The sequence below is a fragment of the Lissotriton helveticus genome, chromosome 8 (assembly GCF_964261635.1).
Source record: "Lissotriton helveticus chromosome 8, aLisHel1.1, whole genome shotgun sequence".
NCBI lineage: Eukaryota > Metazoa > Chordata > Amphibia > Caudata > Salamandridae > Lissotriton > Lissotriton helveticus.
Genome location: NC_136069.1, coordinates 1,436,269,809 through 1,436,295,767, shown reverse-complemented (window position 1 = coordinate 1,436,295,767; position 25,959 = coordinate 1,436,269,809). Strand labels below are relative to the sequence as shown.

The 25,959-nt window shown below is 44.2% G+C and overlaps 1 protein-coding gene across 2 annotated transcripts in view; it reads right to left on the bottom strand.

The window, feature by feature from the left end:
• The window catches only part of JAM2 (junctional adhesion molecule 2), a 314,246-nt gene that overhangs the window by 13,546 nt on the left and 274,741 nt on the right, over positions 1–25,959 (bottom strand). Inside the window, exons 6-7 of one of the 2 annotated variants that reach the window (XM_078658366.1) lie at positions 17,178–17,280; positions 5,131–5,242 (exon numbers count right to left, since the gene is read on the bottom strand). In XM_078658366.1, the coding sequence (XP_078514492.1) occupies positions 5,131–5,242; positions 17,178–17,280 (215 nt within the window). The remainder of the gene's footprint in view (positions 1–5,130; positions 5,243–17,177; positions 17,281–25,959) is intronic. The other variant, XM_078658365.1, reaches the window with a different exon arrangement.

The following is a 25,959-nucleotide window of genomic DNA, read 5'->3' as shown; positions in this document are numbered from 1 at the left end:
TTCATTGGCTTTCCATCAAGAACCGCACCAGATTTAAGTCCTTCTGCATAGCATACAAAGCAATCAATAACATAGGTCCTGCTTTTCTCAGAGAGGCCTTTAAACCCAAAAACAACCCTAGAACCCTGCGCTCCTCTTCCTCTCATTGTGTTAACATTCCTCGCACCCGAAGAGTTAACTGGGGAGACAGATGCTTTGTCATAGCCACAGCCAAACTTTGGAACTCTCTCCCCACCTACATCAAAATCAGCCCCACCCTCATGACCTTCAGGTGACAGCTGAAAACGTGGCTCTTCACTCAGTAAATGGCCCTTTCTGTTCAACCACTTTCTGTCTGACTACTTTTGATCTATAGCGCCGAGACACCCACGGGTAGTTGCGCGCTTTAAAAGTCGCATAAATAAATAAATAAATAAATAAACACCTACGATGACTACAACGCATCCAAAACGCCTCCGCCCGACTGATCGTCAATGTCCCCCGCCGCAGCCACATCACCCCCCCACCTGAGAGACCTACACTGGCTCCCTGTCAACAAGATGATCACCTTCAAGCTCCTCACCCATGCACACAAAGCACTCCACAACGCCGGACCAGCCTACCTTAACAGCAGACTCAGCTTCCACACCTCCACCCGCCAGGACCGCTCCGCCAGCCTCGCCCTCGCCGCTGTCCCCCGCATCCAACGAATGACCTCCGGCGGCAGATCCTTCTCCTACCTCGCCGCCAAGACCTGGAACACCCTCCTTAGCCACATACGGCAGACCCAAGACCTACTCGCCTTCAAAAGATTCCCCAAGACCTGGCTCTTCGAGCAGTAGCAGCACCCCCTCCCCTCAGCGCCTTGAGACCCTCACGGGTAAGTAGCGCGCTCTACAAGTACTCTGATTGATTGATTGAGAAAAGGAGACCTGCAGAGCGGAAATGTCTGCATGGTTGGTGGAAGGAGATTTAACTTTTCAGGTAGGTGTTGGGACCACAAAATTAGATGCAAATAAATCCCCACCTGGTCCATAGAAATACTAAAGAAGAGAAAGATGTAAACTTCTGATTTAGGAGGGGCAGAGAAAGGAACTGCTTACTGGGATTCTTGCTGTTGAATTGAAGATCTTTTGGCTCACATGTATGTCTCGGAAAGCAACAAGCAAAAGTACAAAAGCAATACAATGCTGAAAGGCAAATAGGGACTTTTATACACAACTGATTAGGGGTGTGTGCTAAAAAATGGATGTATGACGTTACAACGCAGGCTATTACAACGCCTGCCTTTACAACGCGGTTTTTACATCGCAATCCATTACAGCGCATAGCGCTTTGGGGTGCTGGATAGTGAATAGTTTAATTTACTATTCCAACTCCAGTCCCCGTGGACACTAGGGAAGGTGTTGGATAGTAAATTAAACTTATTGCCTATCCTAGAGCGCCCCCCAGCGCAATGCGTTGTAATGGTTTGCGTTGTAATGACCGCGTTGTAATGGTAGTGCGTTGTAAAAGTTTCGTTGTAAAGGTTGTTCACCCTAAAAAATGTTTGTCATGTTTCTTTTTTCACTCTGATAAAATTTGTAGTAGGTGAGGTGCTCGTTTTTGTCATGGTAAATTGTACCCGATTTGCACAAGAGTGGCCTATAAGTGCTATAAAATGCCAAAGTTTGAGTATGAAGTGATTCTGGGGGTTCGAGAATGGTTCCTTTATGTTCCCCCTCAAAGAGCAAGCAATTATCTGACAGATTTAACAGCTCCTAATTACCCCCTAAATACTATAAATACAACTCAGAGGAGGGGGTGTAAAAATATCGTGTTCCCTTTTCTCAGAAAAGGTTACAGTTTTCTTTGAGGGCTAGGGAAATCTACCGGGTGTGTGCCCCACAAAACCAGGAAAGGCAGCCAATCAAAAGGAAACAAGTATGGATTGCCTGGACCAAGTATTAGTATCCCTGTCTTAGAGGAAATGGATCATTAGTGACTGTAATGTAAATTTAGGTATTATAGGCTAACCATGAACAGCCAAATTGTAGCTCTAAAAAATAGTTCCAAATGGTATCTGTAGATGGTAAAAAATGGCTGGGGAGAGAGCTGACCATTCGGGAACTTTCTAGGTGTTATTGGTTGAGAAGGATAGTAGCTAAATCACTTTACAAGGTGAGACAGTGAGGCTGCTTAGACAGAAATGCCAGAAACCTAGTAATAGCCCATCCAAGAGAACACTACCATTAAGTGTGTTAAGTGTAGCTAAAAGATCAAGAAGGATTAAGGCACCAGCTTGACCTTGATCCAAAGCAGAAATTAGGTTTTCTAGGAGGCTGATGATGGTTATATCTGATGGTTGATCAGGGAGGGCCCTAGATTGATAATCCCTCACAATCATGCATTCCCAGTAGTTTGACAACTATAAATTGATGTCCGATTATTATACTTGGTTAGGCAAGGATTTAAAAAAAAAGGGCATGGATGGCAAGAGTCTCTGGGTCAGCTCTGCTCCCCACCCTTTCCTTAAGGACATAAATTTCTATTGTCCATGTCCTGATTCAGAATCCAGACTGGATACTATATATTTAGTTTCCCCGTCTTTCTTTTTTATTTATTTAGCATTTTTTATTATGTTTGGAATATTCAGTGCAGAAATTCTGCTTTTGCAATCTTCATGTAACTATACCAAGAAATGTAATTAGTTTACATACTCTTTGTTTGTCGGGAAGGACAGAATGGACCATGCCAAGTAGGTTAAACATCTGGACATCTCAAAATCCATTGGGGCAGACTTTAACCAAAGAACTTGCTTTGACAGTCTGTAGTTGAGCGTTAATCATGTCTGTGTGTCAGTATTGCAAGACATCTACAGGGAAACAAGTCGTCTTTTTTCTTCTCTTGCTGCAATACAATTTATGAAGATTTTCACTTCCTTGTGGTTAGCAGGGCCACCATAACTTAGGCTGCCTACATCCTTCTATCACGTACGAGTCAAAGGCTTTATCTGCTGTATTTTAGGATAAAAGGTGGCAAGAGCTCATGTTGCAGGTTCAACTTCTCTTCATTCCTCCCTTGACATTATCCCTTTTTTGAGCTTGCCTGCTTTCAAGATCCTCTTAAGAGTTGTGGGAAACAGTTGCTTAATAAACCCTTTACACTGCTGTCCCACTCTCAACGTCATCAGGAGGTCCCTGCTAAATCCAATTTATTTGATGCAGGCGGTTCACACTTGCTTGGAGGACTCAGCGCTATGCTTCACTCAAATCGACCTAAGAACTTTATTGAGGTACAGAAAAATTGTTAAGGGACTCCGAGTTCAATTTAGACTCCGAACCGCCAAACCCCAGTCTATCACCTTTACCCAAAAACCTAATAACAGACCACCTCACGCAGAAACCTTGAAATGGGAAATTGATATGGAAAGTGGTTCTCAGTCTATTAGTATGAAGCACTTTGTCTTTATCATCGGGGAGAGCTGGGAAACAACAGGTTTTATAATGCTGTCGTTTTTAGTCATAGCTCCAAGTAGATAGCCCTGATTTTAGCAACCCCATGCACCATGAGACCCACTCTTACCTTGCCCTGATCCTACCTATGCACTTTAGTCCAAGGAGCACTTTTCATCATGGGTTCATGGGGAGGTGAAGGGCTTACCTTTAGTTGAATAGCCCGCACTGATATATCGAAAGATTTTCAGACTTAAGCTGGCAGCCTTCTTTATAAATTACGTCAACCTCTTAGACTACAAACTTTAAATACTCAGCACTGGGTTTTAACCCCTCTTCTTATTGAAGCACTTTCAATTTAAGAGGTTTCACTAAAACAAACGTTTCCTCCCTCTTTCTTCATGGAGTGGACCCTGATTTTCAGAAATATTTTTAATGGGATAGTAAAATATGGATTTTTAGCAATTTTAGTATCTGGATGACAACTGTTACTCAATACTGTTTGTATGTAAATTGCTATGGCTTTTATTAACTACAACATAAAACTGACACTGACATAATAACCCTTTCACTGTTTGCGCTTTCCGGAAAATGGCTGTCCAACAACCCCTGAGTAAACAATTAGAAACATGGGAGTTTTTTTAAGAGAAATGACACGACTGTAAAAACCTTTTGGGAATGTTGGAAGTCAAGAGGATGCAGTGCTTATTTATCATTCTCTCCAAACACTCTTCATGAGGCCTGAAAAGGAGAGGGCTGTGCTGGGCAGGTCTTACTGTACGAAATTAAAGGTGCAGTCATGTGAGACATATGTTTGTTTGTTTACTGTCAATTTTATTTTCATCTTATACAAACAGGACAGGGAAAAAAATACGTGTTGCAGGGAACCTGAACCACATCAAGATGGAAATCGTCAAATACCTGCAGCCATGTCTAACTTTTATTTGGCCATTTGTCAGGTGTTCTGAAAATGTTAGCTGTGAGGAAAAAAATGCTCACATGGAGGAATCTTAAAATCCAGGATAGTTTTTTTGCATTGTCTGCCTTCTAAGTTGACCCCTCAAATCTGCCTTTTGGGTAGGGTCAAGCCTAAATGACAAAATATTGGAATGGAATACATGTTAATAAAAACATGACTATCTGTCATTGTTTTGCAAACTCACTTCACTGAAGGAGATGGAACTTTGAGTAATGATCAACCACAATTGTCATTGGAAGTCAAAGTAATGCCAATCTTATGGAAGAAACTTAACCCCCAGCTCTTGGCCACCATCATGAGAGACTTTGTGAAATCTCTGATACTCCACTATTTCTTTTTACAAACCATAATAAATGTTATCACTAGTTTGGAATGGAAGTTATTTCAACAGTTACCTGGTGTTGCTTGATACCTCAGACCTAGAGACTAGGCACACTTCCATGCACTAATGACTACTGGCGTTCTTTTTTGCATTTCACTGCTCATATGCAAATCACATACTGCATAACCATTTTGATCGTGGCTACAACAGGGTGAGATTCATTTGGTACTGGGCCAGGTATGAAATATCAATCTGGAACTCCGATATGACGTGCAGAAGCCCCAACATAATAACTCTTCATTTGCTAAAAAAAACTCAAGATACACCCATGTCTTCAGTCTGGTTACAAAGCTCTATAATCTAGCTCCCTACAAACAATCTAGCAACCAAACAATGATGAAAAGGTCATAATTCACTTACTTGAAAAGTAGCCCCTTTTATGAGCATGAAAAACTCCAAGTCCACATAATGCAATCACCAGTGAAACAACCACTGCAGCAGCTACGATTCCACCTACATTCAGGTCATCTGTGAAGTAAGTCAAAACATAAGGCTTTGCAAATGTGCTCGTGATAAGAGAAAATATTTACTAATACAACCACACAATAAATATTAAAATGCACAAAAAAGTGTAGATTAGTACTTTGCTTCCATGACCATTCTGTAGACTGTCTACTCACCAGAAATGTTAGTGGCAACTTAAATTAAAATAATTGTCTAGTTTACTGATGTAGATAAGAAAAAGCACTGACAAAACAGGTTAGCATTTTAAGTTGTAAAGCATTAGTTTATGAGTTTGGTGTTTAGTGGTGGCATGATTTAGTGCTTCAAGGTGAGTGTGTTTATCAGCTGATATTGTCATTTATCTCAATCACTCTCTGTGCAAGACCAAAGAGGACCATGGAGACTAAACATACTGTGAAAGTAAAGTTGGGGGCAGAGATCAAGGAAAGATTGAGTGCTTCACCAGGCAGATGACAAGAGCCACATTATCTCTATAGGCCTTCCACAGTAACGTATCTATATATATAAGAAAGGTAGTGATATTGCGAGGGTAGAAATAGAACTAGAGACTAAAGCCCTGTGTAACATGATTAGTCCTGAAGAAGGCTGTACATCAGGAAAAAGAAAATAGGATAACCGAATCAATGTTTACCAAATAGAAATATGGACGTTAGTGGTCCAGAGTTCATTGAAAACGATACTAGCAGAAACATATTTTTTTTTCAAATAATTTTACTAGTACAGGACGGTGTAGGCTTCTGAATAATGCTACGATTTTGTAAGAACGGACTGTAAGTCAAACGCTATTGATCTACTGAAGTATGTAGTACCATGTAGAGTCGTTACTGACAAGAAAGAATTCAAGATCAAACAGTCCTAGTAGCAAATAACGAGGGATTGGATGATATTAATAAGTGAAACTGCCCAAATCACAGCAATTACATAACTGCAGAAGTTGAGAGAAAAAGTTAAACTATTTGTTCAGGGTTTAACTCTAACTGAAGGCAAAATACATAGAAGACATTAATGCAGAAATATTTACCAAACAAAGTATCTCCCTAATTAGAACGAGACCACCATTGTGAAGAGAAACAAAGAAAACAAAAAAAAGATATTTCAAACATAAAAAGGCATAAACTTTCCAGAAACAGCTAGTAAAGGCACAAATAAATCAAACAGTGACTTTTTTTACAAGACCAGAGAGAATCCTCATGGTCATAGAATCATTGGAATCAGGCCGAAGAATTCTGGAAGAAGACGACACAACATCTTCAATAGTAATACCATATTATAAATATGAGATATTAAAAACCCTCCAGTTTATATGTTTAAGCTGCGAAGATTTTACAATCTCAACAGGCTGTGAGAATAAGGAACTCACACACACACAATTTTAGGTACTAAAGGACACAATAAGGAAAAATCTTGGTGAAATTTGTGCAGGGAAACACGGCAACATTTGAGAGTTCGTAGCTCAGAACGGTGGAAACGGGGTCTTGCCACATTTATCTATCTATCGACATAGCTCTAGTGTTATTGTTCAGTTAGATAAGGAAAGTGAAGAATATGAAAAGTCTATTGTGTTGCAGCCAGGGTGGAAACTGTCAAACTAAGTGGACCGGTAATCTTTTCATTCACACTGATCTGTCTCTTTTACATAAAAAAACATTATCATGGTGCATAAGAAAGACAGAACAGTAGACTAGGTAAAGTGTTAGTGTTGCAGATTGCATACAAATACTCATTTTTAAATACACTTGTGAGGCTATTTCCAACTTCAAAATGTATTGATAATAAATTGATATGTACTCCCTGTACAGTATCCTGTTTCTAACTTCCATATTAGTCTTGTAGTGAGACCACGTCTCACAGGTAAAAATACCTAATTGCTGTACTATGATACATTAGAGTTGACTTCATAATACAAGGTGCAGTAGCAAGCAGACAGTGCAAAAGATAGCGTCCTAAAAAAAACATCGAATACAACTGCCCAAAGGAAAAGCAGCTTTTCAATCCCTTTTCTTAAGTCTTGCATCAAATATATAAAATGTTTACAACCTATTACAAACGACATATAAGTGTGATTATGATCAATTTACTGATTCTACATTAATTTAACATTTCAACAGCCAGAATAACTTTTCCATCAGCTGTTGTAAAAGGCCAAACGCGTGGGGATAGGGGGATGGCGAATAATGATTGTGTTGCAATGAGTTAAAATGAAAAAATATACTGTAATGAATATTGAAAAGATACCTCAGAGTTCTGTTGAACAATTCCACCTTTGGCCTCGTTCCTCTATTCATGAACGCTCCACTGACTTAAAATGTCCTTATAATATACAACAGGGGTCCTTTAATGAATATATCTGAGCCTACTTTATATTTAATTGTTACATATTTTCAGATGGGATTCTACTCTGGCCAGAGTATAGAGGCGGCAGTGATGGTGGCATTGGACCATCAGTGAAGTTGCACAGATGATAATCTTTCCGATGTGCTTAGTGACATGTTTGCAGCATTTGACACGGTGACCCACCAAATTCTTCTGGAATAAGCCTAGAAGAAATGGGCCTCGCGGATACAGCTCTCTTATAGTTTGTTAATTTCCTTGCAGATAGAACCTTGGAAATATCACATGTCCCCCTTTTACCTCTTCAGTAAGAACTGTGGGCCAAATATACTAACATTACTAATACAGATTTCCTAATTGCACATTTTTCAAATTCTTACTTTCATTGTCCCAATGTTTGCTCTCCATTACCGGTTGACACCACTGACCTTGCACGGTGCCTCTTTGCAGGTGTCTCGGGCTTTGCGGATTCTAGGCTTACCTTGCTACCTACCTTGTGGTCGGCCATCAGACCTGCACGGGCTGCAACTGCCATTCCCTTCCCTGTACTTTTACTGGCAACTCGCCTGCTCCCCCTTGTCCCTGCAAAGTGACATCCCAAGGACAATGGTTGAGCAGCTCATCTATTCTTGATGTCATTGTGTGCGGTCATCTGCTTCACCCGTGTCCCTGCTGGGAGGTCTCCCAAGGACACTGTTTGAGCTGCTCTTCTACCTAGGTTCTTCTTCCTTCTGGCTCTCTTTCTGTGCTGCCTCACGCTGCCATCGATTCCCCGATTGGTGGCAGTTCCCCCTCTGCCATTTTTAGAGAAACCCAGCTGTTCTAGCACCTCCCCTATGTTGAGAAAGAACATTTCCATTCCCACCAGGTGAGATGTACCCCGTCTTCTGAGTGATAACCTGGTGTTCTAAGGTTGATCAGGCCATGACGCACAAAACCCCAGCTGTGGGGGCATATCTTTGCCATGGTGACATTTCGTTTGTGCCTGGACTTATCTACCGCCTCTTGGTTGACTGCCCCCCTTCATAACCGACAGGCTATTAGTTCGGACCATATGATGTCCGTTGTGCAATTCACCCTAACCAACGCCGCTAAACCTACTGACATTGCCTCTAGCAGCTCTCTTCTCCCAATGTTCGCCAGGTCTCCCTCCCCACCCCCAAGTGAATGACCACAGCGTATGTCCGCTCCCCATAGCGCAGTGCCTCTTGCACCGCGGGGAGCAGTTGTTCACCATTCTCATGCTCCAAACCGAGCAGCAGCCCCCACAAGAACCTGCTGGGAGAGAAACGTAGTTCAGAACTTGGTAGACCGGATGTAACTTTTGAATGCACCAGGTGCCCACCAGCCCAGCTTCTTGATTCGCTCGGCATTTAGCCCCAGGTGGGCTGCTGTGGTTGCTGCCCCTACGCAGAATGAGTGAAATCATAGGAGAGGCCCACCTTATTCAAGGCTTTCCTTATTACTGTAATGCACTGGAAACGGCTGAGGCATGACCCATTTCTGTGTAAAAATAATGGCATGGTGGCGTGGACGTCCTGTAATATTTATTCCCGCATGAGGCAAACCGCACAGCATGCCCTATTTTCTATGCAATCCAACCTTGTATGGTGCCCCTTGCCTTCTGGATTCCTCTTGGACCGTCTTAGGTGCACTATCATGTACCCTTCTCCCATGTGTATTTCCTCCCTGTACATGCATGCCGCCCCAGCGTTCCCCTGGCTAGTGCCACCGCTTAGCTAATTCTGTATCCTCCAAAGAAGGCTGGGGCAAAAACTGCCCTAAATAGCACCACCTCGTATTTCCGTGTGCATATCCCTGGTAGTGTGCCAAGCATAGCTTTTAAGACCTCCTTTTATCCGGGGCTCTGGGTTGCAACTTCCCCTAGCCTTTCATCGCTGTTTACAGTAAAATGACACTGTCAGGACCCTTCCAGTTGCCAGCTTGGTGAAATGTGCCACGGCGCTGAGATGTGCCTGTGCCCATGACTTGGTACTCCCATTCCCGAAAGCCCATTCTATGAATCATGCTACCTCTGCCGGGGTGACCCTGCTTGGGCCTGCTGTGATGGTAACAATCCCAAATACCTCCCAGCATGTACGGTATCTTTTTGCCACTCTGGGGGCCAGCGCGTTGTTTACCAGCCTCGCTAATCTGTGTTCACCAAGTGGCAAAGGTGTTCTGGTACAGGTGTCATGTCCAGCTCTGCGTCCTGTGCATGCTCCCTGAATTTGGTCCACTGAAAACAAGAAATCGCGTCAGCTACCGTGTTTGCTACCCCTGCAATGTGGCTGGCCCTAATTGCTATGTGCGCCCTCAACTGGCAGCCTTCCAACTCCCGTAGCAGCTGCACCACGGCTGGACATCTTGCTGTTCCTAGGTTTATTGCTTGAACCACTGTGTGGTTATCTGACCATTGTGTGATCCGTCTATTGGCCAATCTCCCTCCCCATATTGTAAAAGTGACTATGATCGGGAAGAGTTGTAGGAGTGTAATGTTCCCTGTGATCCCTGCGCTATGCCAACCTACAGGCCACGGAGCGGCTGCCCATGAATTGCCCAGAATCGCCCCGAAACCATGGCTTCCGGTGGCATCTGTTTAGAGCTCCAGTTGCTCAGATGATACCCAGGGCTACTTTCCCTGAGTGTGCCATTGAACCTTGCCAGGAATGTGTCCCACTGTTCTAGGTCTTCCTTCACCCCTTGTGTGATGCATGCCATGTGGGGTCTCTTTAAATTCTCTCTTTCTGAAAGCAAATTGGTTTGATGACTTTGGATACCCAAGTTAAATGTAACAATAACACTTATTATCCTTTTCCACTCTGTCAGTAAATTGAGTGACACTCTCTATCCCATTTCTGTCTAATTGCCAGGATAGATTTGGGTTTATTGATCACAAGAACTTTATAAGGCAGGATCAGACGTTTAACCAATGCCACAATCTTTTTCAGTGTTTCAGACTCCGAGTCTCCTTGGAGAACCTTGCCATGTTTCACCTACTGCCCTTGCAGTGGTATTGGAACATTTTTCAGAGTGGGGTGCTGCTGTCAAACGTTACATCACTGAAGTCTAAGGTACTCTGAAAAATCCAAGTGTTGCACAAAGAACAATTACAGCAAATGAGCTATGCCGAATGAGCAGGAGAGTGGTAAAGGTGTGCTATGTAGTCAGTGGTGCATTTTGGAGTACACTGTAGCAAATATATTACTAATGCATGGCATGGTAGCACTATGTCATTTACAGACAACACATTTTCCATTGAAATGGGCAAAACATTTCACAGTGTCATACAGTTTTACTGATAAAGCAATATAGCGCTCAAATGTGTGCAATTCTGGTTTCAGCAAGTCTTTACAATTTGCACATTACTAAGTAAGTGTCTTGATTTGTTTTGATCATAATAAAATCTTTGTTTTCCTCAGAATTAAAAAATTTGCTTAATTGTGGTTTTCTAACTGCTGATGTTTAGAAAATTTGATATGTGTTCACACTAAGTGTACCCCAGCCAGCTCGACAGATAGTTCAATTTACAAAATCTTCTAACTTTACAGTCAGAAATTAAATATCATCTTCATGTTAAAAGAATAAGCAAGCAGTTAGTCGGAAGACATAGCTTGACATCTAACCACAGCTCTTGATAAGATCAAAACAAAAATTAAAGCTATCTTTACTCATTCAACTTCTAAAATCTAGAAAGGGTATTTTTGGAAGAGGTGCAGCAACCCCAGCTCTCCTACTTCCAGCACCAATGTGCCCTTGAGAACCTGGATGACAACAACAGAAGTGGTCAGGCTGAAGCACCTGATCTGTTTTCGCTTCACCGAACGTGCTCAGGCTGTGCTCACAGTAGCTGCATCGCATCAGGGCACAGCCCTTCTCCACTCAGCCAGCTGCTTCCACCTCCACATACACCGTGGGCAACTTTAGGCTCCATAGAAGTGCCGCTTACGAGCAGGGCATCTCACGCAAGACAAAGTTAGTTGATGTATATAAATATGTGACATCAGGCTAACCAGGTGAGAAAAGCCCCCTCTTGCCTCGAGTGGGGCCAGAAACTTATATTTCAATGTGACTGTGGCAGTCGTGCAGCAAGTCAAATTCTCTGTAGTGTGTATCATTTAAGCTTACAAAAAGCAGGGTCAAGACTGACTTGAATATGGTGGTGCTGGGTCCAAACTGAGGTGGCATATGGCCCAAAAAATCAACAGTGACTGAGATTAAGTCAAACATTCCATCCATCATTTTTCTGTATACTTTAGTATGTCGCCCTCTGTGGGAAGGGTATGCCCAGACGTGGTTCTCATGCACACTGTGTTCCAGGAACCAAGCTATGCCTGGCTAATGAGCCCTAACTAGTGTGAAACAGGTCCTTGGTTGCTTGTGTTCTGGTTCAGGCAAGACCTGATCGGGCAGTTAGGGCTGGTCTTTTCCCATTGGAGGGTCAAGACTGATTTGCATATGGCTGGGTCAAAACTGATGTGGCATGATGTGCAAAATAATGATGGACTAGGATGAGGGCCAAGTAATTACCAGTGGTTCAGATTAATGTAAGCGTTCCAACCAACAATTTGTGTTGTATACTTTAGTGTGCATCATTTAGCAGCTCATAGAGGTGTTGCATCAGGGATGCCATATAGTTGCACTCTAGATGTGGTAAATCAGTCACTCTCATACAACAGTTTCAACATTTCCAGACAGACCCTCAGGTGACCACCTACCCAAATCAATGGGCCAGTAACACATCTAGCTCTCACAAGAACTTTTTAGTATCAAAGAAACGAGACAGTGAGGTAACACCGCCATCTTTATCATAATCACCCTTTACGGTATTGAGAGTGGTAGCTTGGACCAAAATGATTTCGATTTTTGTAAGATCTCAATCACTCTCCCCATATTTAAATGTACATATTCACTGACGTAATGAGACATGCGTCATTGCGTTAGGCGCACATTGACATGACCTGTGTTGATTCAGCAGTCCATATTCCTCAGTGTAACATGTGGGATCAAAGTACACTAGCCACAGGCTCTATGAACAGAGTGAATGGTATTGGTAATAATAGACATTGGTAGTGGTAGCACGCCCCATTTCCTATTTTTCCGATACCACTTTGCCAGTTTTGTCCCGCACCTTGAGTTGAGTATACAATAAACAAATCCAACTTAGCAAGTATGGCCCAAATTATATCTGTTTATGTCCAGAACAATATACCAGCCACCCATGTTGAATACTTTTTCAATAACAAGTGAGGCTATCACATAGCATCCTCCTTATGTATAGTGTTCTGGTTCAGTATAAATACAGACTGGTCAGGGTAGATCAGACTAGTGATAACTGTGAGCAGCGTTTTTCCAATTGCAACACTTAATACTTTTGTATCTATCATTATCTTAGAGCGGAGACAGTAGGAGGTACACTGGCAGGGAAACTTTTCAGCATTTGGAACCATTCCATGTAACAACTCCCACATTAATTTAGGCAGGCAGTCTTTTTCCAGAGAATCCATACACAGCTCCCATAATTTTTCAACCAGTGCCCCAGAGTATGCTGGATATATTTCAGTTTCTGTCAATTCTTGGGGTTTTCTCCATCATTTCATTAAATGAGGGCAGCAATTTCTCTTTTGTTAGAGGTTTATCTCCTGATTTCTGCTGCTCTTGGGTAAGCCCTGGTAGAATCAACTTTGCCAAAAACGTTTGAAGCACTTCCAGGTCCGTGGGTCCATTTGGTGCATACAATGCCTTCACACCAAGTATTGTTCAAAAATATTATTAACCCCTTTGACGCTCATGACGAGCTCAGCTCGTCATGAGGTACACCTCTGGTACACTCATGACGAGCTGAGCTCGTCATGAACCGCGGATTTTTGAAATCTTCAGCGCACCGCGGAAATCTGCACTGCGTTGATGCGGTTAATCAATGACTGTGCAGTGTACCAGTATTATCTTTATGCCTCAGAGGTTATCTAGGGACCTTCCTCTTACGGAGCCATGCTAACATTCTTCATGACCTGTCACAGTGCCTATAGAAGTTCTGCCTGCATGAGATAAAGGTACCCTTCTGTGGATGTCTAAGTATTTCTGCTCTTTTAGTTATTATCTAGTAGGCAGCAATGAGCTTAGGCATGTGAATCATCACTTGCTCCATTTCATCTATCTTATTTTCCAGGTCAAAGGTATCAGTTTTACATTTTAAGATGACTCCTTAATTTTACTATAGCGACCGCTGATGGGTCCTTTGTTGCCGATTGTTCTTTACCCATCTTTTTTCGGTTGCCAGAGTGTCACGTACCTCTAGTGTCCAGTGAAGAACTGTTGGTATGTCTTTGACTGGTCGGACAAACTTGTGGTGGAGTACTGCATCATGCAGGACGGTGCTGCAGTAGCTCCACAAGAAGTTGTGTTTGGTCCACTGAATGTCTTTGTTTCTGCTTTAATACAACTCTTAGTAGTCGTAGCTGTTCCTGCGAACCAGTTTTGGGGCGGGGGGATACGGGGGGAAGGAGGAGAAGGAGGAGTGGGGTTAAACAATTTTTTTTTAAAGATCACTTACCCACCGGCTGCAGCCTCTTTTTTGTCCTCTCTGTCCTATTCCTGGCTTCTGTTGTAACAGGAAGCACACAAGCTCCCCTAAGCCAATCAAAACGCTGCAATGCAGCGTTTTGATTGATTTGAGCACCATGATTCGGCGCTCAGATGGGGAATGGGAGCCTGGGCATGTTCTCCACCCGGGCTGTAATGCAGCCTGGGAAACATCCTTTACAACGCAACTTTTACCACGCAGTGCCTTTACGACGCAACTTTTACAACGCAAACCATTACAACGCATTGCGCTGGGGGGCGCTCTAGGATAGGGAATAGATTTAATTTACTATCCAACACCTTCCCTGCTATCCACGGGGACTGGAGTTGGAATAGTAAATTAAACTATTCACTATCCAGCACCCCAAATCACTATGCGTTGTAAAGGTATTCGTTGTAAATACCACGTTGTAAAGGCATGCGTGGTAAAAGTATGCGTTGTAACGTCATACATCCATGCAGCCTGGGTGGAGAACATTCATGAGCTCTTAGGAGGGTGCCACTGCTTCTCCCCCTTCTGTACAGCCCAGGACCGCCTCACAAAACTGCCTCAGCATGGAAAAATATAATAACATTGGGTTATCATAATTTTATTTTTCCTTTTTTGCCATGCTGACCCTTTTTGCTTTGTTAAGAGTCTTCCTGAACCTTTTCACTTCCCCATTTGTATTGGGACAGCTGGAGTTCGCTTTGCAGTGGAAGATTCCTAGTCTTCAAGGTATAACTGGAACTCACTATCCTGAAAGAGCACCCCATTATCTGTTGTAAGGTCTGAAGGAATTTAATAGCCTGAAATGGCTTTTTCTAGGGTGGTCACCTTCTCTAGCAGTTTGGCATAAAGGACATTCTTTGACAGTTCATTTCACCACATTGACCATCTATGGGAACAAGAACTTTACTCTTACCCATTAATTTTGGTCATCATGTGATGGCTTTGGTGGGTGAGCTTCACAACACTGTCAAGAAGTATGTAAAGGATTACCATTTTGCAGCCATGTAGTATCATCCCATCATCTATAGTGCTCAGTTTGTGGCACACCCTCAACAGGGCTTAAACATGAGTTGGCTGCGATGTCGGCGATTCTCAAGCACATCAGTAATGTTTTGATCTATTTTACTGTCAGGCTTGCTTGTTACAGGCACTCATCTCTCTGGTATGTGCTGCAATTTCCTTTAAGGACATTGTGCTAGGGCACGCTGATTAAACTTTCAAGTTCCAATGCTTCTGTCTGCTGTGGGATTGCTGCTTAACCTTACAGTATGATCCGCTGGGTTTTTAGACAGGTAATCATCAGGGCTGTCAATGCCCCACCAGTAAATCATATTGAATCAATATTTATGGAGTTAGAGTGCTCATTTTTCGATCTTAAGAGGGGGGCAGAGATGTGACCATGAACAGATTTGTTAGTGGCTGGTGAACAGTAATCACGCTGAGCTCCTGGTCATATCAATATGTTGAAATACATAAAGTGAAAATAACTGCAGCTCTACTTTATTGCAAAAGTCTCTCACTTGAGTCATTAATATCTCACCTCTGTGTCCATGAGGGCTTTGCTGGCAAAGGTAACTGGTGCCCAGGAGGACAGCGCCAGTGCCAACTGTGCTAGCTTCGCTCACTAGTTCTGCTTTCTTTTATGTAGTTCATGGAAGCAGCCTGAAGTAATAGGACTTTAATACTCTGGAAATGGTCATTGATGTTCATTTGACCAGTTCTACGTTGCCTGGATTTTGGTGAGCTTGTGGAGTTGTTTAATCAGTGGCACCAAGTTCAGAGTGATACACCTGCAACAGTTTGCACACTTCCTGAGCATTATGAAGATCTGGGACACACTGGATGTCCCTGCTTTCTTGAGGTCAATGCTGATGCACTTGCTTGAAGAAAACAAACCCAAGGAACTGGATTCCATCCTTGAGGAATACACATTTAGCCTGGCAGAGGGCGATGGAGATCATATTCTTGAGTCTTTGGAGAGTTGTTTGAACCTTGTTGTGGCAAATCAGTGATGTTCTTTTCAAATGTAAGAATGTCATAGCTGATGTTTATGATACCATTCACCTTTTCTACCTCCTCAACCCCTACCTTTGCCCAGAGCTCAGCTGCGGCAGGAAACGTGTGGAGGAGGGGTTAGATGATGGGCCCTTGTATTTATTCTTGAAGTTTGAAATATTATCGATTTTTCTGCATCTTACACAAAATTTCAGTTCCAATGTGCAATCAGTGGTAATTTTCATCAATATAAAAAGGTAAGGAACACCCAATTGCTTCATAAGAATTTATTTAAAATAATACATCCCATGGGCTGTCAGATCTTTTCAATTAAGATGGGTATTTTAAAATTTGGCAATCCCGTAAAAATAAAACAATAAAATACTAACTTATTTGTTACAGATTGTTTTGAACTGAACTTCTACTGTTTGCAAAATTATGGGTGTTACTATCACCAATTAAAGGACTTGCATTTACAAACCTTAGAAAGATGGAAGGCTTTGTCGGCCTTGCCAGGAATGAAACTTGTGTCTTGCAGATAACCACTTTTAAGCAGCGGTGAATGCTCATCAGTAAGAAGCAAGCATCATGTAAACACTGACACATACAACGCATTTTATAATTTGACTACTGATTGCGTGAGATAAATATTCCATGTTCTATACAGTAGGGGCACATGCTTCAAGGGCTTCATAAACACATCTTCCATTGGTTGGAAGTCAACGTGCCAGGATTGGTAGGAGGGGTGTATTCGGGGGTGAATAATTTAAAATCAGTCACAGTGCTCATCTGTTGAGCCAGCTTTGATAAAGTAAAGCTGTGATGGGAACACTTTAAGCAAACGTGAAAAACAATATTCTTAAGGCGGTTCAATTTGGCAGAGTCTTGGTTTCAGAACCAATTTCTTCCACGGAGTGCGATGTAGAAAGATTCAGTGCACAAATCTATATTTTATTTTAATTAAATGTGTGTGCCGTCATTGCTGTTACACGCTTTTTAAAAAAATACAGGATCACATTAATTTTGCGACAAACTTACCAACTTGCATTTTCTTTGCTAAACATTTCTTAGAACGGCCAACTCTGTTATAAGCTTCACAGTAATACTCTCCGGTGTCGGTCTTTGCTACTGTATTGAATTGCTGGCAACAAAAAAAATGGGAAAAAGGGAGAAAAGAATTACTGTATTTGAAAAAAATAAGATTCTGGTTTCATTTTTCAACAGTTGAATTCTCACCTGCTTCTGTCAAAACCATCTAGAATAAATGAAGGGATTTTGTTACTAAATTGAGGGCACAACCTCGATCAGTCACTATGTTAATGTAGCCAGTGCCTAGACTGCTTGTTATTTTTATTGTTAGGTAAGGAAACTCAAGATAAGATACTTAACTTTGAAAGAAAGTTTAAAAGTTAGGGATTTTTTTCATTCAATATAATTTAGTTACTTTTAAGATAATCTTGTTCATACGGGTCAGGAATCAAAATAAGGAAAAGTTAGAATTACTTATTCTAAATAGTTTATCTCGATATATGTACTTAGTGAAATATAGTGCGAAATGTAATTAATTACATTAAAATGGGTCAATTATTTTAGAAACATTCATTTGATTCTGATTAAAGGCTCGTGGAAGGCATATGCATTTAACTCAATGTAAGTTAATGCAATTTAATCTAATTAAGGGCTAGGGATAATACTTTAATAAAAGATAAATGAAATAATTAAGAGTTAGGATTACTTTATTAATTAATTTACATTAATAAATAGTTTTTAAATTAAATGTTAATAACTGTCCATATATCATAAAATAATAAAAAGTTAATATTGTAAGCTATTAAATATTTAACCATATTTTTTTTATTAAAAAAGGGTTGTTGTTCATTATTTCAAACTGGTTCCATTTGAATAATTAGGAGTGAAATTATCATAAGTGTGCTCTAAGCTTGTGTTAGTGTGGCCAATGTAGTGCTAAAATGCATTAAAATTATAGATCAATGGGGAGAGATGCAGGGTGCCAGGAACAAAACAAGCATTTGCAATGCAATAGATCTCGCATTGCTGATAGTTTGCGTAGCAAATAATAGTGCAACGCCAATAGCTCATACTTTCAATAAAGCGAGACCTAGTGCATTGCAAATGATTGCATAGTGAGGCAGGAAGCAGAATAGTATGTTTCAGTGCAGTACCGCAAGCTGCTCCTAGAGCTCTCTAGTGAGCAAGGCACCAGTACTGCATGTCTAGGTGCAGTACCGCAACCTGTTCCTAGAGGTTCCTAGTGGGCAAGGCACCAGCACTAGTTGTCTAGGTGCAACACCACAAACTGCTCCTAGAGGTCCCTAGTGAGCATCATAAACTGATATGGTAAATCCACCCTACCCATAATGCATTGCATGCAAGACAGTAGCACAAGTTCATTCAAATAGCTATGTCCATATATACAATTAGTAGCGTTGAAATGTGACAAAATAATTATATTAATTCCGGGTTAGGTTGTTCTTTATGTGAAGCTGATGAAGCGAAATTTATATAAGGTCTAATAGAAATGTGAGATGTGGTATGTGCAGTACCGCAAGGTACTCCTAGTGAGCAAGGCACCAGCACTGCCAGGACCGCAAGCTGCTTCTAGAGGTCCCTAGTGAGCATCATAAACTTTTGGTCACATATGGCACTCACATAATGCATTGCATGCGGGACAGTACCATGAGTACATTCAAATAGCTTTGTCCATATATACAATTAGTAGCTTTGAAATGTGACAAAACAATTGTTATATTAATTCCGATTAAGTTTTACTCTATGTGAAGCTGATGAAGGAACATTTTAGAAGGTCTAATATAAATGTGAGATGTAACGCAAGCTGTCCTTAGAGGTCCCTAGTGAGCATCAAACTTTTGGTCACTAATGGTACTCCCATAATGCATTGTATGCAAGACAGTACGACAAGTACATTCACATAGCTATGCCCATATATACAATTAATAGCTTTGAAATGTGACAAAACAATTATTATATTAATTCTGATTAGGTTATACTCTATGTGGAGCTGATGAAGGGAAATGTACAGAAGGTCTAAAGTAAATGTGACATGTGTAGGTGCAGTACAGCAAGCTGCGCCTAGAGGTCCCTAGTGAGCATCATAAACTTTGAAGATATGGTAAATCCACCCTACCCACAATGCATTGCATGCAAGACAATACCACAGTACATTCAATATATACAATTAGTAGCTTTGAAATGTGACAAAAAATGATTACATTAATTCCGGATTAGGTTGAACTCTATGGGGAGCTGATGAAAGGAAATTTATAGAAGGTCTAATATAAATGTGAGATGTGCTAGCAAGTAAAGTAATTACTGCCGACCTTGTTTAGGACCAAGTGAGTGTCCTGTCTGAAGGCCTTTAAGAATATAGTGCCTTGAGGTTGTAGTTAAAACCTAGGGTGTAACAACACATGTAATAGGTGTCCTCATAAGAGGTTACAAAAAGAGACACAGTGGTACTAAGGAGGGCCAACAAAGCCTAATGACAAATGAAAGCCACCATTTAGAAAATACAGGGACAGGAGCCAATTAAAAAGATGGGCGGGAAGTATACAGAGCTTTATGTACATATCCTGAATACAGCATGTCTTGAAGAGACAGCGCAAGCGCTCCCTAGGCGAGACCTAAACAGTCACCACGCATGTTAGCTCCAGAGGTTGGAGCCAAAATCCTTTCAAGCTACCCTGCAATCTCAGCCATCAGCCTTTGAAAAACACAGAAGAGAAAACTGGAATCTCAGCGGCGCTGGTTAAGGCAAAATTTAAAGCTGCAAATCTGCAAGGACCGGAAGGGGGGACAGAGGGAGAGCAGCAACTTACTCCACATTATTTCAAAGAAGGCACGAGGCACAAGACGAGCGATGACCTGTGCTCTCTGAGACCACTGGAGGGGGCCACATCAAGGTGAGTGCCGTCCCCGCTGTACTAAAAACAGTAATCTGCAACTTTGAACAGAGGTTGAGTACTCCGACTTAATTTTACAATTCCTACACAGTCATACATAGAGCAATGCTGCACCAATACAGGACACTGAGAAATACTCACCAAACAACTATCACCAGGAGAACTGAGCACTAATGGACAGTGTAAAAGCCATATAATGACTCCCTACTGAACTGGCACAGTGTATTTTTCACTTAAGCAAACTGTAAGCATAGTGACCAGACCACTTACAAAAATAATCCATCCTAAGAGATCAGAGAAGCTCACAGAGATGATAAGCTGTGCCTGGCCTGACTGCATGCCGTAACAATGGAACAAAATCTCAACATATGTTCATGAGCTAAAGACTTTTACTATCACAAGAAGGGATCAGAACAAACTCAGAAACAACGGAAGGCACTGTAAATAAGATGAAAACGTTAGAACCGTAGTGAAAAAACCACCATAATCAATATAACAGTGAGAAAGTAGTCACAACTAAAACAGCAGCATACATGTGAAGAAGCAATCACATTGTACCCTGAATCTCGCAACGGTACAGGTGTACAAAGATTTACACATTTCACCACAACATGGGGGAAACAAAAACAGATCTGGAGCTAGTATATTAAGATTGTCAGACTATTTATATAGCTCTAGTACAAGAAACACATTAAACTAAGAACAACAAAGATGCATTTGCCAAAAAATGGAGTTCACAAGGCTTTCTCCTCATACTCCACATATTCCAGAGGATAAGCAGTTCTGAACAGGAAAAGCATCCCCTTCACACAAACAAGGGCAATACAGGGTAAGACCTTGACTTCGGTCATAGGCCTGCACTCTCCCCACAGCTCCTGCTCTTCGTCGCTGCCTGCTGAGCCCCCTGCCCTGGGTGTTCGAGGCTGCTGCCTCCGGTATTTGGGATAGTGGTTAAATTGTATTTTTGGGCTAATTTGTGTTCCGTTTTGCCTCCTGCATCTGTCGTTCGCTTTTGTGAATTTTGTTAATTTTACTGATTTCACTGCTCAACTGCGCTCGCCCCCTCGCGCTTTCCCCCTATTCCTGCCACTGCTGTTCCGGCGCCTCCCCTCTACTCATGCCCGTTTTGCCACCTCCCAGCTGAGCCTCCCTGCCCTCGCGCAGAGGACGCGCCCAGAGGGCGGGCCTAAGGCAAGCCCGTCTGTGCCCGTCCGCGACCTGACCACGACCAACGCCAGAAACCCTGCCTCTCCCAGGTCCCACCGCTACGACTCTACCACCCTCAACACACTCAATCCCGGAAGACACACTAGCTGCGTAAGAACCGCACTGAACACCACCCAGCGAATGTTCTCGTGCTGAGCCTGCCACAGATCCTTCACCATCGACCATGCCCCCATTACCACTGAAGGCCAGGGGGACGCACGCACCACCAGCAACCTGACCGGCGTCCTCCTCAACGTGCGCTCTCTGTACCAACACGCTGTAGAGATCTGGGAACGGATTGACACCCTCTCGCCCGAAGTCGCCTTCTTCACAGAAATCTGGACCAATGCCACCTCCGGTCCGACATCACCACTGCCATCCCTGACTGCTACAAGGTCCAGAGAAAAGACCAACCCCACCGCCCAGGAGGAGGACTCGCCATTGCCCACAAGACCCCCTCCGATTCTCCACATCCAGCATTAGCGACCCCCACTCCGACACAGAACACCTCCACTTCCTGATCCAGACCGGCCCCAAGACCACGCTACGCGGCACCCTCATCTACAGACCACCGGGCCCTTGCACCCAGTTTGCAACTACCATCGCCGCGCTCGCTGCACCCCACGCAATCACCTCCTTGGACTACATCCTCCTCGGGGATCTGAATTTCCACCACAACAACCGCAACGACCCCCACTTCATCACCCTCCTCGACAGCCTCGCCAACCTCGGACTGAAGCAGCTGGTCAGCACTCCCACGCACAGAGCTGGACACACTCTGGACCCTATTTTCATGGGAGGCACAAACATCTGGTTCAGCCACACCACCCAGCCGCCCTGGACAGACCACCACTGTATCCATTTCACCTTCAACACCACCAGCGCACCCAAGACCTTCCTGCGACTGCCACAAAGAAACTGGAGCAAGATCACAGAGAAGCTCCTCAACACCACCCTTCCCCAAGGCCCCCCCCCGCGCCGCGACCAACACTAACTCCGCAGACACAGAACTCCACTGCTGGATCGCCTGCTGCGCTGACACACTCGTACCCCTCCGGCACCCCGCCAAGCAACGCCCACTAAAGGCCGCCTGGTTCACAATGGAACTACAGGAAGCCTGATGCTCGAGCAGACGCCTAGAGAAAACCTGGTGAAACCAGAAAACCATGGAAGCACGAAACAACCACAGGAGCGCCCTGAAGGAATACCACCAGTGCATAAGGAACACCAAATGGACCTTCATAAAGGACAAAATCCAGGCCAAGGCGACCAACGCCAAGGAACTTTCGAGTGTCATACAGCAGCTCACAAAACAACCCAGCGAAGCCACGGATGTCACACCTTCAAGCAACTCTGCCACAAGCTCAGCACATACTGCCACTGTAAGATCTAGGACATCTACAACAATTTCAGTGACCCGACACGGGACATCACCCCCCCCCGTCATGGCTGACCAGCCAACGATCTCGACCTGGAAGCTTGCTACCGTCAAACACATCTCCACGACCATACATAAAACCCACTCAGTGCCACCGCTGCCATCGCACCCGTACTTGGACAGACCATAAACGCCTCCAAGTCCGGCATCTTCCCAGATGACTGAGAGCGGGCGGAGGTTCAACCCCTTCTCAAGAAGCCCACGGTCGACCCAAAGAACCTGAAAAACTACCGCCCCTTCTCTCTCCTCCCTTTTGAAGCCAAAATCACCGGGAGACTTATGAACACTCAGCTGACCACTTTCATCGAAGAGAACTCTATCCTAGACGCCTCCCAGTCCGGATTCCTAAGCATCCACAGCACCGAGACCGCTCTCCTCGCTGCCACAGACGACATCCACCTGCTACTCAACCAAAGACACACGCGGCCCTCATCCTACTAGACCTCTACGCAGCCTTCAACACCGTCTCCGATCACACCCTTGCAGCCAGACTTCACGACGCCGGAATACAAGGAGCCGCCCTTGACTGGATCCGATCCTTTCTCTCAGGCAGAACCCAGAGGATCAGACTCCCTCCCTTCCTCTCCGAACCCACTGACATCAACTGCGGAGTGCCCCAAGGCTCACCACTAAGCCCCACGCTTTTCAACATCTACATGGCCCCCCTCGCTGCCATCGTCAGACAGCATGGGCCCAGCATCGTATCTTACGCAGATGACACCCAGCTCATCCTCTCACTCATGAAGAATCCCGAAGACACCAGACTCTGCTTCCAAGAGGGAATGAAGAACAGGGCAACCTGGATGAACGACAGCTGCCTTAAGCTCAATTCAGAGAAAACCGAGGTCCTCATCCTCGGACCCTCCACCTCCGCCTGGGACAACACCTGGTGGCCCTCCGCCCTCGGGATCCCACCCACTCCTACAGACCACGCTCGCAACCTCGGCATCAACCTCGACTCTTCCCTCTCCATAAACCGCCAGGTCAATAACGTCGCTTCCATTAGCTTTAACTACCTGCGCATCCTCAACAAGACCTTCAAATGGATCCCCCCAACTGCAGAAAGACCGTCACCCACACGCTCATCACCAGCAGACTGGACTACGGCAATGCCCTATACACCGGAATCAACTGATCTCTCATACACAGACTCCAGACCATCCAAAATGCCACCGCCAGACTTGTCTTCAGGACTCATGGCCAGGAACACATGACCCAATACCTACGAGACCTCCACTGGCTCCCTGTTGAGAAGAGAGTCACCTTCAAACTCCTCACCGACTCCTACAAATCCGTCAACAACATCCGCCCCAAATACCTCAACGAGAGACTATCCTTCCAAGTACCCAAGAGGAACGTCCACTCCGCCGACCTCGCCCTAGAAGAAGTCCCCTGCATCCACAGATGTAGAACAGGTGGAACAGCCTTCTCCTTCATTGCAGCCCAAACCTGGAACGAGCTCCCCGTGAACATCAGACATTCTCCAACCCTCCACACCTTCATGAAGGACCTCAAGACCTGGCTCTTCGACTGATCCGTAGCTCCCTCCCCCCACCCCAGCGCCTTGAGACTCTCGCTGGTGAGTAGTGCGCTTTATAAGCCCCTGATTGATTGATATACACACATATACAAACATACATATATATATATATTGCCAGTAGGTAGTTATAGTTAGGACCTAGTTTCCATAGGAAAAGCATCTTTTGACTTAGCTATAATTTTTGAGCCGTTTGACCAATCTGCATGAAATATTCTCTAATAAGTGTCATGGAGGGTACTATTGTTCTGGAAAGTTTGGGGGTGATCCGTGCAGTGGGGACGGAGAATTTGGGGTAAAAAATAAGGTTGCGTTTGTAATGTTAATTCCCATAGGAACCTTTAGCCACAATACAGCCCGATCCGCTGAACGGACTTACACCAAATTTGGCAGGGAGGTAGATGTTGGTTCAAGGAAGTGCCTTTTGCTTATTTGGTGTACATCCGTTCAGTAGTTGTTGAGAAATGTAAGTTTAAAATGAATTATAGTGATATCTCTGGTCACGAAGCCCTCCTGGGTCCCCGCCATGGCATAAAAGTATTTTAAAAAATGCTGCAAATTCGCAATATTTGCAGCAAAAAACAAACCAAACTTTAAAATAACCCACGGATGGACCAGGTCCCGGAGGTATATGATTAATATAGGAGGAGGCGCACGAGGCCCCCCTCCTAGGGCTTAACGCAGCCCCGGGGACCGTCACCTCTCCGGGGCTGATTTTAATAGTATGGGGTCCTCGCGGATCTCCCTGGCCTTGGGACTGCCACCTCACTGGCTTAAAATAAATAATGGTGCATAGGTGGGCTCCAGGCTCCCCACACAGCCCCGGGGACAGCCACCTCCCTGGGGCACCAATACACTAATGGAGGATGTCCGTGAGGCCCCCAGCTAGGGGACCACCACCTCCCCGGGCGATATACAAGATGGGAGGGGGGCCGTGCGGCACCCCTCCAGGAGCCCTCTATGGCCCTAGGGACTGCCACCCCCCAAGGGCTGGCTCCAGCAATGTCCTGGGTTGCCCACCCCCAGGACACTGCAGTTTGCTATGGGATGGTGGGAGCACTGCTCCACCCATCCCATAGCAAACAGTGTGCTCCGCTTAGAACAAAGCGGAGCACACTTTGCCTTTTACACCCAGGGAGATGCATGTTAATAGCTCCCTGGCTGTAGAAAGCAATGCCGGCTCCCACAGGAGACGGTAGCTGGCCCAGATCACGGGGCTATGAGGCTCCCCCCGCAGTCCCCATAAAGTTGGTCATGCCCCAGGGGATGCGGTGCCTGGGGCCGAAAATGGCCTCAGGAGTGGAGCTGTATGGCCCACTTCCCAAAATTATATATATACACACACACACACACAAGCACACACACACACACACGCAAACACACACACACACACACACACACACACACTTATGGGCAGCCACCGGGAAATGGGGTTCCCTGGGCCAAAAATTGCCCATGGGGCTTCCTAAAATATACACACACAAAAAAAAGGCAAATCGCTGAGCTCCTGCCCCTTTTCTCCACTACTCTGCAAATGCATCAGCAGGCATGTTCCTGCTTGGGGAATGAAGTACCCTTGGCTGTGGGGTTCCTTAGGGGGCAAGAAGACCTCCTGTTACCTCCAGTTAGCCCCACACAGTGGGATTGGTGAGACGTGGTCAAAGGACATGCGCCCATTCCCCACCGCTCTGCAAACGC